Source organism: Sus scrofa, chromosome 2 (assembly GCF_000003025.6).
Source record: "Sus scrofa isolate TJ Tabasco breed Duroc chromosome 2, Sscrofa11.1, whole genome shotgun sequence".
NCBI classification, from domain to species: Eukaryota; Metazoa; Chordata; class Mammalia; order Artiodactyla; family Suidae; genus Sus; species Sus scrofa.
Genome location: NC_010444.4, coordinates 2,663,290 through 2,679,298, shown reverse-complemented (window position 1 = coordinate 2,679,298; position 16,009 = coordinate 2,663,290). Strand labels below are relative to the sequence as shown.

At 56.4% G+C, this 16,009-nt stretch overlaps 1 protein-coding gene across 1 annotated transcript in view; it reads right to left on the bottom strand.

The window, feature by feature from the left end:
- The window catches only part of SHANK2 (SH3 and multiple ankyrin repeat domains 2), a 499,107-nt gene that overhangs the window by 337,661 nt on the left and 145,437 nt on the right, over nt 1-16,009 (bottom strand). Inside the window, 1 exon segment of the mRNA XM_021082645.1 lies at nt 70-136. Within this exon segment, the coding sequence (XP_020938304.1) occupies nt 70-136 (67 nt within the window).

Here is a 16,009-nt window from a genome sequence, read left to right as displayed (position 1 = left end):
AAGCAGGCTCTGCCGCTCAGGAGCACAGCCAAACGGAGCCCCTCCGCGCCCCCTGAGCCGCCCACTCACCGGTGTCGGTCTCCTTGTGGTTCTTGATGTACTCGGCCAGCTCGAAGTTGCCGGCGATGATCGCCACCTACAAGAGCGGAAACCACGTTAGACGCCAGCTGCCAGACTCGCCTTCGCGCCACTGCCGGCCCCACGGCGCACCGCGTCCAGTCCCCGCTCGTTTTCTCAGGTCACGATGCCCCGCTTTTTCTGCTGTACTGCGGTACAGCTGACACCCAGCCCCGCCCGAGGTTACGGCTCACGGCGTCCCGACTTGACCTTCATCGTCTGAAAAATCACGCCTGCAGGAAGTTCAGCTGACGCCCGGTCAACCTCAGGTGGTTCCGACAAAATTTTCTCTTGGCGCCTTGGCAATGTCCCCCCAGCAGTGTCACCTACCACCATCGCGCCGAACGTGACGTCTCCAGGCTAACTGACCTCGTAACCGGAAGTCCCTACCTCTTCCCCCCCGCCTCAGCCCCCGACTCCTCCACCCCCACCCCCGCCTCTGGGAGCCACAAATCTCATCTCCTTTGCTGTGCGTTTGGTGTAGATTCGCGTCTTGATGCGAGCACACGGCATTTGTCTTTCTCGGCCTGATTTCGGGCAGCAAAGGCCCCCAAGGCCCATCCATGGTGTCATGAGCGGCAGGACCAAGGGGACCTTCCAAACGGCAGCCACAGACCCATCGGCTCCGGGCGAAGGGACATGGTCCCGCCTGGCCCTGCCCTGGGGCCCTGGCCACTTTTTCCATTGTTAACGATTTTTACTTGTTCCATTACAGCTGGTCTAGAGGATGAGGCCATCATCCCAAGAGAGTCTAGCGACACAGTCCTCTGCCCAGAAGGCCGCCACGGCGGGGAGTTCAAGGGGCTGGGCCTGGAGACCCCCCATCGCGCACGCGCGTCCTGTGTTCCTACCAGGCCGGCCTGGTTCCAACACACTCCCCCGTGGGGAATCCGTCCCTCTGCTCGGTCCCCAAAACCAGAGGGAGGGGGAGAACCTCAAAAAAGCATTCACAGCTCTTCACTGGGTTTCAATCAAGCGGAAAAAACTCCACCCACGCCCGAGCAGAGCATCAAAGCCACAGCACCTCCAGGAACGGGTCCAGCTCGGGCCCCACGGACCCGCCCACTAAAGCAACAAGGCCACGTGGTCCTGGACACGCTGAGGCTGCCAGGCGGGTGAAGCCAAAGGCCCCTGGGGGGGCCCGGGGCCCCCAGGGCGACCTGCGCCTGACCCATGTGGGCTGGGGTCCTGTGCCCAGCCGGGGAGACCTGGGCCCGCAGGTGCCGCCTCCCCAATCCAATGAGCCGGCGTTCAGACGCCCGCCTGCAGACACGCATCGGGCATCAGCCGGCTTCCGGTGATACTGTGGGTGGGCGTCCCCCATCGCTGGAGGCCCTCAGAGCAAAAACTGAGATTTCCTGGAGGAGAGACTCTGCGTCAAGATCGCAAGACCAGCTCCTGCCTGAGCATCCAGCCTGCCCTTCAGACGGCAGACTTGCCAGCCCCCACAGTCTCGGAGCCAGCTCCTTACGGGAAATGTCTTAAATATATATATATATATATATATATATAGCTCCATCCTGCCAGCTCCGTTTCCCAGGAGAACCCTGCCTGACGCAGCACTGCACAGAGGCCAGGGGCTGCGGCGCCATGGAGACCCAGGGGCCCCAGAGCGCTGTCCTTGGAGGTGACATGGATGTCACCTCTTGGGCATGGCTGCTGCCCAGTGCCTGGCTCAAGGATGCCACCAACAGGAGCAGTCTACAGCTAAATCCAGCCCTCTCCCTGTCCTGCTGATGTCAGGGCCACGGCCAGCCCTGTGCACACCAGCCGGGGGTCATGGGGTGGAAAGCAAAGGCCGTTTCAGGGGGAGCCCCTGGCTCTGCAGATGCAGGGGTGGCGTTGGAAACATCTGGCAGAAGGAGCGCCGCTGGCTCCTGCAGGGTGACCGTCCCACTGGGACCTGGGTGGGTCCCTGACTGAGATGCAGCTGAGGAGACCAGATCCAGGGAGGCCGGGGACGCCAGCGACCTGGGATGCTGGCATTTCTGACACGAACGTGGGAGGAGGGGCCTGCAGGTGACACATCATGAAGAACCATGTCCCTTTGGTGCATCTGGTCAGAATCCGCCCTTGTCTCCAGCCGAACCCTCCAAGGTAAACCTCACTCCTACCCATCAGGCTGGTGACTCTCAAAAGACAGAAAATGACATTGAGCCTAAAAGTTTCTGCACAGCAAAGGGAACCCTAAACAAAACAAAAAGACACCCCACAGAATGGGAGACAATCTTTGCAAATGAATTGACTGACAGGGGATTCATCTCCAAAATTTATAAACACCTCCTACCACTCAATACCAAAAAAACAAACAACCCCATCCAAAAATGGACAGAAGATCTAAACAGACAATTCTCCGAAGAAGACATACGGACGGGCAAAAAACACATGAAAAAGATGTTCAGCATCACTCATGATTAGAGAGATGCACATCAAAACCACGATGAGGGACCACCTGACACCAGCCAGAATGGCCATCATCCAAAAGTCTACAAACAATAAGTGCTGGAGAGGGTGTGGAGGAAAAGGAACCCTAGTACACTGGTGGTGGGACTGTAAATTGGTGCAACCACTGTGGAAAACAGTATGGAGATTCCTCAGAAAACTAAACATAGAACTACCATTTGATCCAGCAATCCCACTCCTGGGCATCTACCCAGAGAAAACCACGACTCGCAAAGACACATGTACTCCAGTGTTCATTGCAGCCCTATTTGCAATAGCCAAGACATGGAAACAACCTAAATGTCCATCGACAGAGGAGTGGACCAAGAAGATGTGGTACATAGACACAATGGAATATTACTCAGCCATTAAAAGGAATGAAATACCAGCTTTTTTAGCAACATGGATGGACCTAGAAATTATCATGCTAAGTGAAGTCAGTCAGACAATGAGACACCAACATCAAATGCTTTCACTGACATGTGGGACCTAAAAAAAATACACAATGAACTTCTTTGCAGAACAGATCCTGACTCGTAGACTTTGAAAAACTTACGGTTTCCAAAGGAGACAGGTTGGGGGGTGGGGGGATGCACTGAGGGTTTGGGATGGAAACGCTGTGAAACTGGGTTGTGATGATTGTTGTACACCTCTAAATGTAATAAATTCATTGAGTAATAAAAAATAGAAAAATTTCTTAAAAAGGCGGAAAATGACAAGGGTTGGCGAGGAGGTGAGGAGCCGGAACGCCTGTGTATCGATGGTGGGAGCATAAAACGGTGCAGGCGCTGTGGAAAACAGCCTTGCGGTTCCTCAAAAATAAATTCTCCAGGGAACTGCTGCCCGATCCAGCCACGCCCCCTCTGGGGATACACCCAAAGGACCTGACAGCAGGTGCAATGGTTCATTTTACACGTCAACCCGACCAGCCCAGACGCTTGGAGGAGATTAACATCAGAGTCCACAGACTAAGTAAAGTGAGTGGAGGGGCCGCCCCAGTGTGGGTGGGCCTCGTCCCATCAGGGGACGACGACCCAACTAGAACAAAAAGGCCGAGTGAGAGGGAACTCCTGCTACCTGACTCTGAGCTGGGACATCTGTCCTTCCCAGCCTTTGGACCCAGATGAGACATCAGCCTTTCTTGGGTCTTGAGCCTACAGGTTTTTGGACTGACTTATAGCCTCAGCTCCCCTGGGTCTCCAGCTCATCACAACCTCAGATCTTGGGCTTCTCAGCCTCCATCACAATAAATGTGTGTGTGTGTGTATTTCAAGTAAGGTGCTAATGTAACCAATACCTCAAAATGTGGAAGCAGCTTTCGAAGTGGGTTGGAAGAGCTGGGAGAGCTTTGAGGTGCATGACAGGAAATGGACATTAAAGGCCATGGGTGACGAGATTTCAGTGGGAACAAGGAACACGTTACTGGGAAGTGGAGGAGAGGGAATCCCAGTTACCGAGCGGCCTAGAGCTGAGCCGACGTCTGCGCTGGTGTTTGGCAGGAGGCAGACCTTTCGAGCCAGGAACACGGACGTTTAGCCGAGCAGATTCCCAAGCAAAGCGCTGGAGGGGTGGCCTGGAGCCTCTCGGTTGCTTATGGTAAAAAGCAAACAGAGAGCTGGATGGGAGGAAGAATTGTTGAGCAAGAAGGAGCTAGAACTGGAAGACGCGGAAAGGCTCAGCTGTTGATGCTGCAGGACACGAGGAAGCAGGTTCTGAAGAGAACGTGGAGGCGTGGCTGGAGCATCACGGGGAAAGGATGGTGCATTAGGGGACTATATACGGAAGGGGGTGGGGTGGGAGCGACGTGAGCGGAGCTTTCAGACTTGGAGGGGTTGACAAGACGCACGAAAGAGCTACTTGGCTGCAAACACGTGCTTCCAAAGAAAAGCATTCAAGCTGCAAATCGGGTCACTGCAGCCTGGAAGCCACACGGGCCACTGCGGCTAAGATAACCGAGCCCACGGCGCCAGTGAGGACAACGCAAGCTCATGTTTGTCGTAATGGCCTGCTTCTCGCTTGATGAGGTCAAGGTCCAGAAGTCCTCCTGCCTGTCCTGCTGCCCACCCCACGCTTGAGCATCCACTAAGTGCTCAGTAGAAGTGGAGAGGGGCCCAGGTTCAAAGGAGGGGTCCCCCAGTGACATCCAGGAAGCATCTCGTGATGCGTTTGATGCATAACGAAGGAAAAAGGCTGGGGTCTGTTTTCTGTGCCTCCAGGCATAAGTAGCAATGATAATAAAAAAATAATAATGAAGCTGTATCAACGCGTACATAGACACCCTGTTTGTTCTGACAGCTTTACCCCCTCTTTGATCCCAACAACTCTGTAAAGTGGGCACCACCGGCTCTGCTTGATACGTGAGGCAACCGAGGCACAGAGAAGTTAAGTAACTCGCCCAACACCACACAGCCAGTCCGTGATGAAGCCAAAATATTATTCATCACTCAAGCCATTCAGGTCCAGAACCTTTACCTTAATTATCAAAGCACAGAGTCATGTGTGTCTATAAAGAATTGTCATCGTTGATGGCATTTGTTAGGAAAGTTAACTTGTAAACGAATCACAAGCCAGACATCTTGGTAGAAGGACAGCAGCAGAAGGAAAAATTAATAGGACAGATTTGGTTTTGAGGGCTCAGGACAAGCTGCACTCAGCAGGCTGTGTCGGCTGGGCAGCCACAGAGCTCTCCACGGTGGAGTGTTCCTGGGGGGCAAATGCGCTTCTAAACGCGGTCCTCCAGGGCCCTTCCTCCCCCTTCCCTCCCCCTCCGCGGCCCTTGACTCGACTGTCCTTCTGCGTCTTGCTTGAAACACCGTCTCGGGGACACGGGTTGGAGCAGCCGCGAGGGCACCACCATAAGGACATGAGGTGTCCCCCTGAGGGGAACCTTCTGCCGTGAGAGAAACCCAGGGCGGCAGGGAGCCTCTTTAGGACTCACGGGGCTCCTCCTGTCCCCTGCTTTCAAGGCCACTGCCCAGTTTCAGGGGTGCGGGCAGGGAGGGTGCTGGCCGGCGTGGTGAACGTGCCCATCGGTCCTTGTCATGGGCAGGATGGACGCGGCGGGGAGGGGGGAAGGTCGGAGGCGGGCGTGGGGACCCACTGGCAGGTCACGTGAAGAATTCACGGGGGACAGTCTAAGGGGGCTGGGGCTTCTGCAGAGAAGAGGGCAAGCGAGACCCGTGGAATGGGAGGCGGACAGGAGGGCGGCCAGAGAAACAGCAACTCGCCGGGCGTCTCAAGGGGCCGGCGGTGTTGGGGGAGGAACCGGCTGGATGGTGGCCAGTTCTGTGGTCCACAGCGGCCACGGGCAGCGGGCGTGCCACCCACCCTGAATCACCCGGTTCTCCGTCCCATGCCCACTGGCGGGGAAAGAGGAAAGGCCTTTGAGGGGCCTTTTCACCATGAGTTACGTAAAGCACAGCCCTGGGGTCTTTAAGTCTCTGCTCTGAGCCCCAAAGGAGGGGTCTGGCCGGGGCCCCCGGGGAAGATACGCGGCCTCCTGTCTCCCCTCCACCAAAGCGGGCTGCTTCCCACCCACAGGCAGCCTCGGGGCTGGGCTTTCATGCTGTGGAGGGGCCCCCACAATTCTCTCCCCAAGACAGAGTCAGCGTCGGAACGGGGCTCATTTTATCCCTGGACGCTGCCCGGTGATGGACACGGCGGACCACCACCCCAAAGGCAGCATTGATGGTTAGAGTTTTGAGGGATGCAGGGTGATGAGGTCGTGACCCTTTGCAGATGCTCACGAGGCCCCTCCTGAAAGGCTGATGTGGAGACCATGCAGAGTATGAGGGCAGATGTGACCCCCCTGCCTGGGGTCCCCAGGGGGCTCTGCCTTGGTGACCAGGCCGTGGGGGGTCCTGAGGATGGGGGAACGTTGGCAGCTCGCGGCCGGCAGGGAAAGGTGCCCAGTGCCTCTCCATGCAGCCGGGCGGCACCCCCCCCCTGCCCCCAGGAAACCTGAGAGCTTGGCTCCTCCTCCCAGGGACAAGGTGGGGGCTTTTCTGCTTTTATAACTCAGAATTTGGCACCACAAATGCTTACAGCTCACACTGATTTGGTCTCATGCCCTCTGGAGAACATTTTCAGAAACAGTGACATGACCATGTCACTTACATGGAATTATGATCAAAGGAAGACAAAGTTTGGGGTCTCCATGTGGCATCTCAGGAAGTGCCACAGTGTCGTGGGGAAGGCAGCAGTTGGGGCCGCTTTGTCCTGAGGGGCAGGGCCCAGGGCCAGGCTCCTGCCTCACGCACCCCCAGTAACCGCAGCACCCAGACACCTTGGTCCTGGAGCTTCTTCTCAACCCACCTGTGTCCTGACACGGCTCCATCGGAGCCGCTGAAATGCACGGGAATGAGGTCCTTCTAGAACACTGTGCTCTGCTCAGCCCGACCTCTTTCCCAGGTCCAGCCACTGTGTAAGCAGGGAGGGCCCGTCGCAGAGGAAATGCCCCAATTCCCAGGGAGCCCCTCCCTTCAGGTGCTTATTTCATCCTCGAGTCTGAGTTCGGTGGATTCTCCCGACCACCCCATCAGCGACACTCGCGGGTTTCCTGCCAGCAGACACTGGACCTCAGCGAATGTCCCCTTCGGACTCAGGGACACACAACTCAGTGAGTACGCAGAGCAGAAGGTCGGGGGTAGCTGTCCGGGGTGCTGAAACGGCCCGGGTCTTGTGCCCAAGGGCCGAGCCTGTGCCCATGGAGGTGGGGTGTTTAGGGGCAGGTCAGGGTACAGCAGGGGGTGCCCTCTGCTCAGGGTCCCACAGGTGGTGTGAGGCGCCACCCCATCCACACCAGGGACCTGCCTGTTGTCTGTCCCCAAGTCAATAAAGGAAGCCAACCCTGCATAGCTACTACATGCCAGGCTTTGTGCCATACAATTGGGGGCCCGGGTGAAACCCCAAGAACATCTCATAACCAGAGAGCTGGAATCCTACACCATCTCCTAACTTGCTGTGTCCCCCCCCGCCCCCCAGTCCACAGGGCTTAAAGACCAACCTGGTGAAAATCAAGGGACAGGACGTGCCAGTAGCCTCACATGGCAGAGGGCACATGTACCACCAGGAGCAGGAGAGCCCTGGGAGAATGCGGGGCCTGGGAAGACTTGAGGGAGGGGAATTAACCCGACGGGCAGGTAGGGAGAAGAGTATGAGGAGATGGTGCTGAAACTATCTACTGATCTATTTCTACCCTTCCTGTATCAGGCGGCTCCTTCCAAAGAGATTCCTGGGAGACTCCAACGCTGTGTGCAAAACACCATCTGTGGTTTCAGGCCACCCATTCACTGAATCATCCACTTTTCCATCCACTCACCCATCCACCCATCCATCCATCCATTCATGTATCCCACACTTCCACTAATCCATCCATCCATCCACTCATCCATCCATCCACCCATCCTCTCATCCAGTCACCTACTGATGGACCCAGCAGCCACCAATCACCCACTCATGCTGCCACGCACCCATCCATCCATATACCCAGAGCCACCATTAACCGAGCACCACTACGTGCCACGCCCTATGCCACGTAGCATTTAACTCGCTCTGTTTCAAAGTCCTCCCTGGTTCGTGTAAGCTTGCAACCAGATGAGGAAATGACTCTGAGCCTGACTATCAAGTGGACTGCCATTCTTCTCCACCTGTCACCTGGTCCAGGGCTGGGCTCCAACTAGCTGCCAAACAACTCCTGCCTTCTGGCAAGGGTTGGGGGAGGGGCAGTGCACGTGGAAACCTTTTAGAGCAATCAAGCTGCTGGGGAGCTGAGCTGCCCACTTTGGACCCTCTACTCAGTCTCCTGGCTCTGGTGGTGGTGGTCAGTTCCCTGGAGTCAGTGCTGCCCTGCTGTGGTGCCCATGGTGACGCCACACCCTGCTGAACTGGCGCTGGAGCTGGAAGCTGGGTGAAGGGAGACGCTGCCTCTGCTCTCACTGCTGGCTAAACCGTCACCTCCTGGGACCTGCAGCCCGAGTGCAGAGGAAACCCCCGCCCCCACCCCGGTGAAGTGCCCTGCTCCCGCCAGAGCAAGGTGCCTCCCAACACAGACAGCTATTTATAGGTGGCTCTGTGATGCTGACATGTCCTCACCAAGACTGGAGAACGGCTCCACGCCAAGACAGCGACAGAAACCGTGGGCTCGGAGCCTTCCCTCCCTGGTTTCCTTCCAGATGACACCATGGCCCCCCCTTCAGACTCTGAAGGCAGATCAGGACGCGACTGACACCGAGGCCCTGGGAGCTGGGGAAGGCCTAGTTCTGAGCACCCGCAAGCTTGTGGGTACGGGGACTGGGCCCCTGGCTCGGGGAGTCAGAGATCACTGAACCCCATCAGACAAACTCCACGCGGGTCTCTGCCATCTCTTGGCCGAAGCCCAGAGCCAGAGAGGCAGCGGGCAAATCTGCAGACTCCAGACCACAGCCTGAGGTCTTGGCAAATCCCCTGTGGGGCCAGGAGCCTTTGCAAAGTGATGTGTCACTGGAGGCTCAGGGACAGCCCCACCCCCGCATCTGGACCAGGCTGCCTGGAGGGATCCCTCTCGCAGCAGTGGAGACAAGCAGTGTCCACACCACCGCAAAGTCCTGTCTAGAGGGGCTTTGGGCCAGGCCTCAAGCCAGAGGAAGTGGCCAGGGCTGCGAGGCTGCCCTGAGGATGCTGCCATGCTGGGTGACCCAGCAGGCCTCCACAGGTGGAGGGGGGACCCTGAGCACTCCTGGGGGACTGCCCAGCGAGGCCCTTCCTTCACTGGAACCCCAAGGCTGGGGATGAAAGGGCCCTTCAAGCCCTGGCCCAGGAGGGAAGGGGATGCCCTGGGCAGTGGCCAGCCTCCACCTGGGCAGCACGGTGCAGGGGTCAGGGCCCCAGACCCCCTGGTACAGATCCTCCAGGCAAGGGGGCCACAGCCCAGCTACACCTCCTCCTCTGTTACGGGGATAACACCGCAAGTCTAACCCTTGTGCAGCAGCCGAACGATTAAACCATTTCCTACAGACACAAACGCCTTCAACAGAGGCTAAGGTCCACCAGGAAAAACGCAGGTCCAGGCAGCTTCTCGGACGAATCCTCCCAAACACAGAAGGAGGAACCACCCCCAGTGGTACCCAAGTCCCTCTGGAGAATGAAGAGAGAGAGGTCTCCCAACCCAATCCAAGCCAACAGAGCAATGATTCCAAGACTGAGACGAAGAACTGAAAATATCAACTTCACTGAAGCGGCTCCTAGCAAAACCACCACACCGCACCGTCCACGGGGCCGAGGAGGGTGAGAAAAGAACGGCCACTCCTGTTTGCCAGAACCAGCATTTCTTCCCCCCAAATAACAAGAGGGAGAAAGGCGGTCCGTAGCCATCAGTTCAGGAAGGCGGCGATCGCACTACCAGGTTGACCTGGCACTCACGTGTCTTACTTTATTCAGGGAGGGGAAGAAAGTTGACCCAATTAAATTATACAAGCGAAACCCACGCTCGTGTGGTGACACAAGACTATGGAGGACGAAGTGGGTTGTTTGGTGCTCAGGAGGAATTTCACTTGCCCACGTCGAAGCTTCTACAAGAAACCAAATAAACAATTTCACCAAAACCCCTGTCTTGGGTCACAGGGGGAAAGACTTCTGAGGTATGAATGAACCAGCATGTTCATTGCCATCAAAACCCGAACACCTTCAAGTGGCTTCTTCCCACCCGTGTCTTTCAACAACGCTCCCCAGCTGCCGCGGCCACTCGACAGACGTTCAAAGACAAGTTCCAGATCCAGTCCTCTGTGTCCCCGACTTCTCCAGCGAAGAAACGGAAAAGGAAATACAACCCTCTCTCCCCGTGTCCTCCCTCCCCCTCCCTCAGGCTCCTCCTGGTGTGTTTATAAAAGGATTCAGGCCAGGTCACGCCCTTCAGATAAAAAAGACATCAACTTATAATTAATCCCTGCACTACAGAAGAAACTTACTGCATAAGGAGAGTCTTCTTTTTTTTCTTTTCTTTTCTTTTTTTTTTTTTTTATTGTCATTTTGCCTTTTTCTAGGGCTACTTCCCACGGCATATGGAGGTTCCCAGGCTAGGGGTCGAATCGGAGCTGTAGCCGCCAGCCTTACACCACAGCCACAGCCATGCCGGATCCGAGCCTCGTCTGCGACCTACACCACAGCTCACGGCAACGCCAGATCCTTAACCCACTGAGCGAGGGCAGGGATCAAACCTGCAACCTCATGGTTCCTAGAGGGATGCGTTAACCACTGAGCCACAACGGGAACTCCAGGAGGGTTTTCTTCTTCCTTTTCCAGCGTACTTCCTAGATCACCCATCCTCTGGTTATGGCTCTGACCACGCAGGGAACATAACAAATGCCCAGCGGAGTCCCCCAGCTCCAGGGGCGGGATGGACGGGAATTACATTCCACTCGATTAAATAGCATCAAATCGCACTGAAATACCTTTAGGAATTAAAAAACACAGCAACAAAAGACATTTGCTTTATTAGGAAAAGCCTGGGGGTGGTGAGATTTCAGTTCTTTGTAAACAGCAGGTAAAGTTTGGAAGAAAGAAAAACCAAGGAGAGAGGAGACCGGAGGCAGAAGAGCGAGAAAGGCAGCAAAGGGGGCAGTTTTCTTAAATGAGCTTTGACTTAAAGCACTAAAGGAGGTCCGGTGGTGTAGCCGGTTAAGGTTCTGGTGTTAACACGGCTGTGGCGCGGGTGGTGGCTGTGGCGCGGGTTCAACCCCCGGCCGGGAGCTTCCGCATGCCACGGGCCTGACCACATAAAGAAATAAACAAACCACTGCAAATGTAAGTCAGGGACTCACATGTCCCCATTTTGGGGTAGAAGCGCTAAAACAGATGATTCTGCGCTTAGATGTCGGTGTGCTTTAAAACCTGCCCTGCAAAGGTAATGTATAGAAATACGTGTATGTGTGTGCGTGTGCGCGTGTGTGTGTATGTGTATGTGTGTGTGTGTGTGTGTGTGTGTGTGAGAGAGAGAGAGATACAGACAGACAGACTGGGTCCGTTTGCTGTACAGCAGAAATTGACACAACAGGGTAAATTGGCACAAATTGGCACAACGTGCTTTAATAAAAAATAAATTAAAAGCGGCCCCAGACCTCATGGGAAGACACCCCCCCAAAGGGTCTTTTCCCAGGAAGAGGAGCTGTCTGTACCTGCCCGCCGGCTGGCCAGCTCTCCTGCCCCTGCAGCCCCATCAGAGCGGCCCTTCTGGTTTCCACTCTGAGGACACTGCTCGAATTAACCCCACCCGCATCTAACTGGTCAGTAAGGCTCGCCACGCTCCATTAGGGAAACAGCTGGCACTGGGACGCCCTCGTTAGAGCAGCTATGTGAGTGCTGACTGCTTCTAAATTAACCCTCTTTTCAATGTAGCGTATTTACAGTGGTGCAGCTGACAGAGGGTCCACCCTGGCCTTGAAGGGTCCACCCCGCCCATGAGCAGGTGCTTGGAGCCTTTGTTTGGGACTTGGCGTCTGTGCCCTTGACAGCCGCCGCTTACACGGAGCCCCACGACCACGGCCCCCATGTCTTGCCCTTAGAGGCCGATTCTCTCCAACTGGCTGGGTCTCTTGTTTGGGCACAGCCCACCGGTCACCAGGGAAGTCAGCGGCTCCCAAACTAGGGCTAGAGGAAAATCACCCCGCCTGCCCATCTGGGGCCTGAAAACCCCAGAGGGAGATGGAAAACAGAGAGCTGGCACTGAAAGGCCCCTCCAAACAACAATCGGGTGAGCAAATGCGGAATGGTGCCTCTACAAAAAGGAAGAAAAATCCCGTGGCTCAAAGCATTTAGCCGTAAACCTCAGGAAGCTCTGGGTCTGAGCGCCGCTCACATCACCGGTGGATGGTTCTCCTTGCACGCCGCGTTCCTCCTTGGTCCTGATGTGACAGACCAGACTCTGGATGGGATGTCTTCTTTTATTTGCTTTTTAATGGCCGCAGCCACAGCACATGGGCGTTCCCGGGCCAGGGGCTGAATCCGAGCCGTAGCCCCAACCCACACAGCGGCTGGGCAACGCCGGATCCTTAACCCACTGTGCCAGGCAGGGGGTCCTCTGCTTCCTGGACACCCTCTGGGTGCCCTCCAGGGCTGGAGATGTCACGGAGGTGGGCTCGGGAGCCCGGCCCCTGTGATCTAAATCGCTGGGTCCCCCTGGAGCCGGGGTGCAGGTGTAGCACTGACAGGGGTGGCCCTGGGCCTCCTTAGAAGTGGGCACCATCCCTGCGTCTGCTCCGTGAGGGCCTCAGAGCAGTTCTTGGATTATTGTCCGTTATCTGCCCACAGACAGCTCTAGGAATTTAAGTGTGAGGTACAGGCAGGAGTCGCTAAGGGATTTTCTGAGGGGGGTGGACGGTCTGCTCACCTGTGCTGGGAGGGCGGGGCCTCGAGGAAGGAGCCACTGGAAGGTTGTAAAGTCAAGGTCATGCTTTAAAGCCTTCTGGACCATCTAACACACTTGAGCAAATCATTACTTTTTTTGGCCAGTTCTAGGGACCGCTCCCATGGCATATGGAGGTTCCCAGGCTAAGGGTCCAATCGGAGCTGTAGCCGCCGGCCTCCACCACAGCCACAGCAATGCCAGATCTGAGGCACGTCTGCGACCTGCACCACAGCTCATGGCAACACTGGATCCTCGACCCACTGAGCGAGGCCAGGGACCGAACCCACAACCCCATGGTTCCTAGGCTGATTCGTGAACCACTGAGCCACAGCGCGAACTCCACAAATCATTACTTTTGAAAAATGAGACTGCATCGCGTTGTTTCATTTCAGAGCACCCCTGGACCATAGACGACTGTTCCCTGCCCCCGGAGCTCGCCACACGCTCTCCTCGGGGGCCACGGCCCCTCCCTTCTTGAGCCGCATGCGTCTGGGAGGTCTTCCTGTTTTCTGCAGGAAAGGCTTAGAGAGCTAATGATGAAGCCGGTCTGCCCAAAGCCACTGTAAGCGGACCAGGTGCTGTCCCGGAGTCAGGACGCATGGCCCTCGGCCGCCCACGGCTCCCCTGGCACAGGGCAGACCGAGTAGACACCCCTGTGCCCTGGAACACCTCCAGCAGGTGCACCCTCACGGGGCCACTCTGGGGGCAGGTCAGAGGGTGTGGGGACAGCCTAGAGGGGCGGGGTGGGAGCCAGAGCAGAGGACCCTGCCCGCGTCCCCTCTGCTGACCCGTCATGTGGTCACAGTGTGGACGGAGGCAGCAAAGTGCTTGGAGCTTTCTGAATGCAGGGCTGGCAGAGACCAGAGGTGCTAAATCCTGCATCAGCTGTGTGCAGATCTCACACACACACGCGCGCGCGCGCGCGCCCCGCCAGCTTTCACGGGGTAGCACAGCAAGCTGCAGCAGTGGCTTCCAGAATTCCAGCGGAGCATGATTCACCGGAGGGTGGACAAGGCTGTAAGCACGCACCCGTGTCGCTCTCGTGCAAGGAGCCCGCCCCCGCCCCGCACAGCCCTCAGCACCGCCCCGCGTCTGCGCGGAGGTTTCAAGAAGTGAGTTTGATCGCAAAGTGTCTGTCTTTCCTCCGAGCCCGCGTGTGCGCTCCCCCAGGGCCAGCGGTCTGGGGAGAGGTGAGCCGGGGCCAGACCGCGGCCAAGGTCACACGGGCCCGGCGGTGCTGCAGGCAGCCGGGCCCACCCTCAACAGGCGGTGCTTCGTTTCTAAGTCCTCGTGGTCCCTGAGGCCTGGTGCAAGGAGGGCGTGAGTGTGTGTGTGTGTGTGTGCGCCATGTGTGTGTGAATATGGGGCGTGTGCATGTATATGTTTGTACTATGGTGTGTATGGTGTGTGTGGGGGGTTGTATGTGTGTATGTGTAAATGTCTATCTGTGTGTATGTACGTATACTGTGTATGTGTGTACATGTGCACATGTGTGTGCACGTGTGTTTATGGTGTGTGTATATATATATATATATGCGTGTGTATCTCTGTGTGTGTGTCTGTGGGTGTGAGTGTACCTGTCTCTGTGTGTATCTGTGTCTGGATGTGAGTGTGTCTGTGTTTGTGAGTGTGTCTCTGTGTGTGTCTGTGGGTGTGAGTGTACCTGTCTCTGTGTGTATCTGTGTCTGGATGTGAGTGTGTGTGTGTCTGTGAGTGTGTCTCTGTGTGTGTCTGTGAGTGTGTCTGTGGGTGTGAGTGTACCTGTCTCTGTGTGTATCTGTGTCTGGATGTGAGTGTGTGTGTGTCTGTGAGTGTGTCCGTGGGTGTGAGTGTGTCCGTGTGTGTGGCGGGGGCTCAGGGCACCCGCCTGTCACCTGCGTTCCTCTGCCTTAGGACGCAGGAGATGGGAAGCAGGCTGACAGCGCGAGGTGACCAGGAAGAGCCTCGGGGCGGCAGAGGTTGGGAGAGAAGCCGGTCCTGGCTCCGGCCTGGATGGTTCTGCATCCCAGGCTGCTGCCAGGGCGACAGCGGGTTAAGGTGGCACCTGGTGAGCCTGAACATTGGAAACTGTCAAGGCAACCCACACATTATATGATCCCACTGTGGGAGCCAGGAAAGAAAAGCAGGTGCCAAAACACAGGCTCCCACTCACCTCCCAGGACGTGGGCCAGGTCGGCGGGGAAATTGATTCCCACCGCTGGGGCGGGGCCAGGCAGCAGGGTTACTGGGGGTCCTGCAGGGGCTCCCGCCTCAGCTCCAAGGCCACCGGACGACAAGGCTCCTAGTGAACAGCCACCGCCTGCCTTTGCCCCAGGAGAGATGCCAACGGCCCCACCTGCAGTGACAGAGTTATGCCCGAGACCCACCAGGAACCAGCCACTCCTAGTTCGTCCTCTGTGCCCGGACCAACCCTGAGGCTCCGGCGGCTGAGTGGTACTCAGACAAAGTGCCAAGGTCGCCTGGGTGTTTTAAAACCCGTCCAGCCAAAGAACCCACCATCATGCAGTAACCAACAGCTGCCAAGGCATCACGGCCACGCTGGGAGAAGACCCGAATTCTAGTTCTGGGGTGTAGTTTACATGCTGTGTGCCTTGGGCTATGTTAACAAACACCTCTGAGCCTCAGTTTGCTCATCTGCAAACAGAAGGAATAACACACCCCACCCCATAGATAGCTTGTCAATTAAAGTGAGAGAATGCTTGTAGATTAGCAGCAGTGCTGCCTGATATACGAGCACTCGGTAAATGGTAGCAACAACTAAAGTATTATTAATATTACTCCTACTACTATTATTATTTTTGCTCTTTAGGGCCAAACCCTCCACATACGGAGGTTCCCAGGCTAGGGGTTGAATCAGAGCTGCAGCCTCCAGCCTGCACCACAGCCACAGCCACGCCAGATCCGAACAGCGTCTGCGACCTGCACCACAGCTCACGGCAACATCGGATCCTTAACCCACTGAGCGAGGCCAGGGATCGAACCCGCAGCCTCATGGATACTAGTTGGATTGTGTCTGCTGAGCCACGACGGGCACTCCCAATAAGGATTATTTTTTAAAAGCACTCTCTGTAA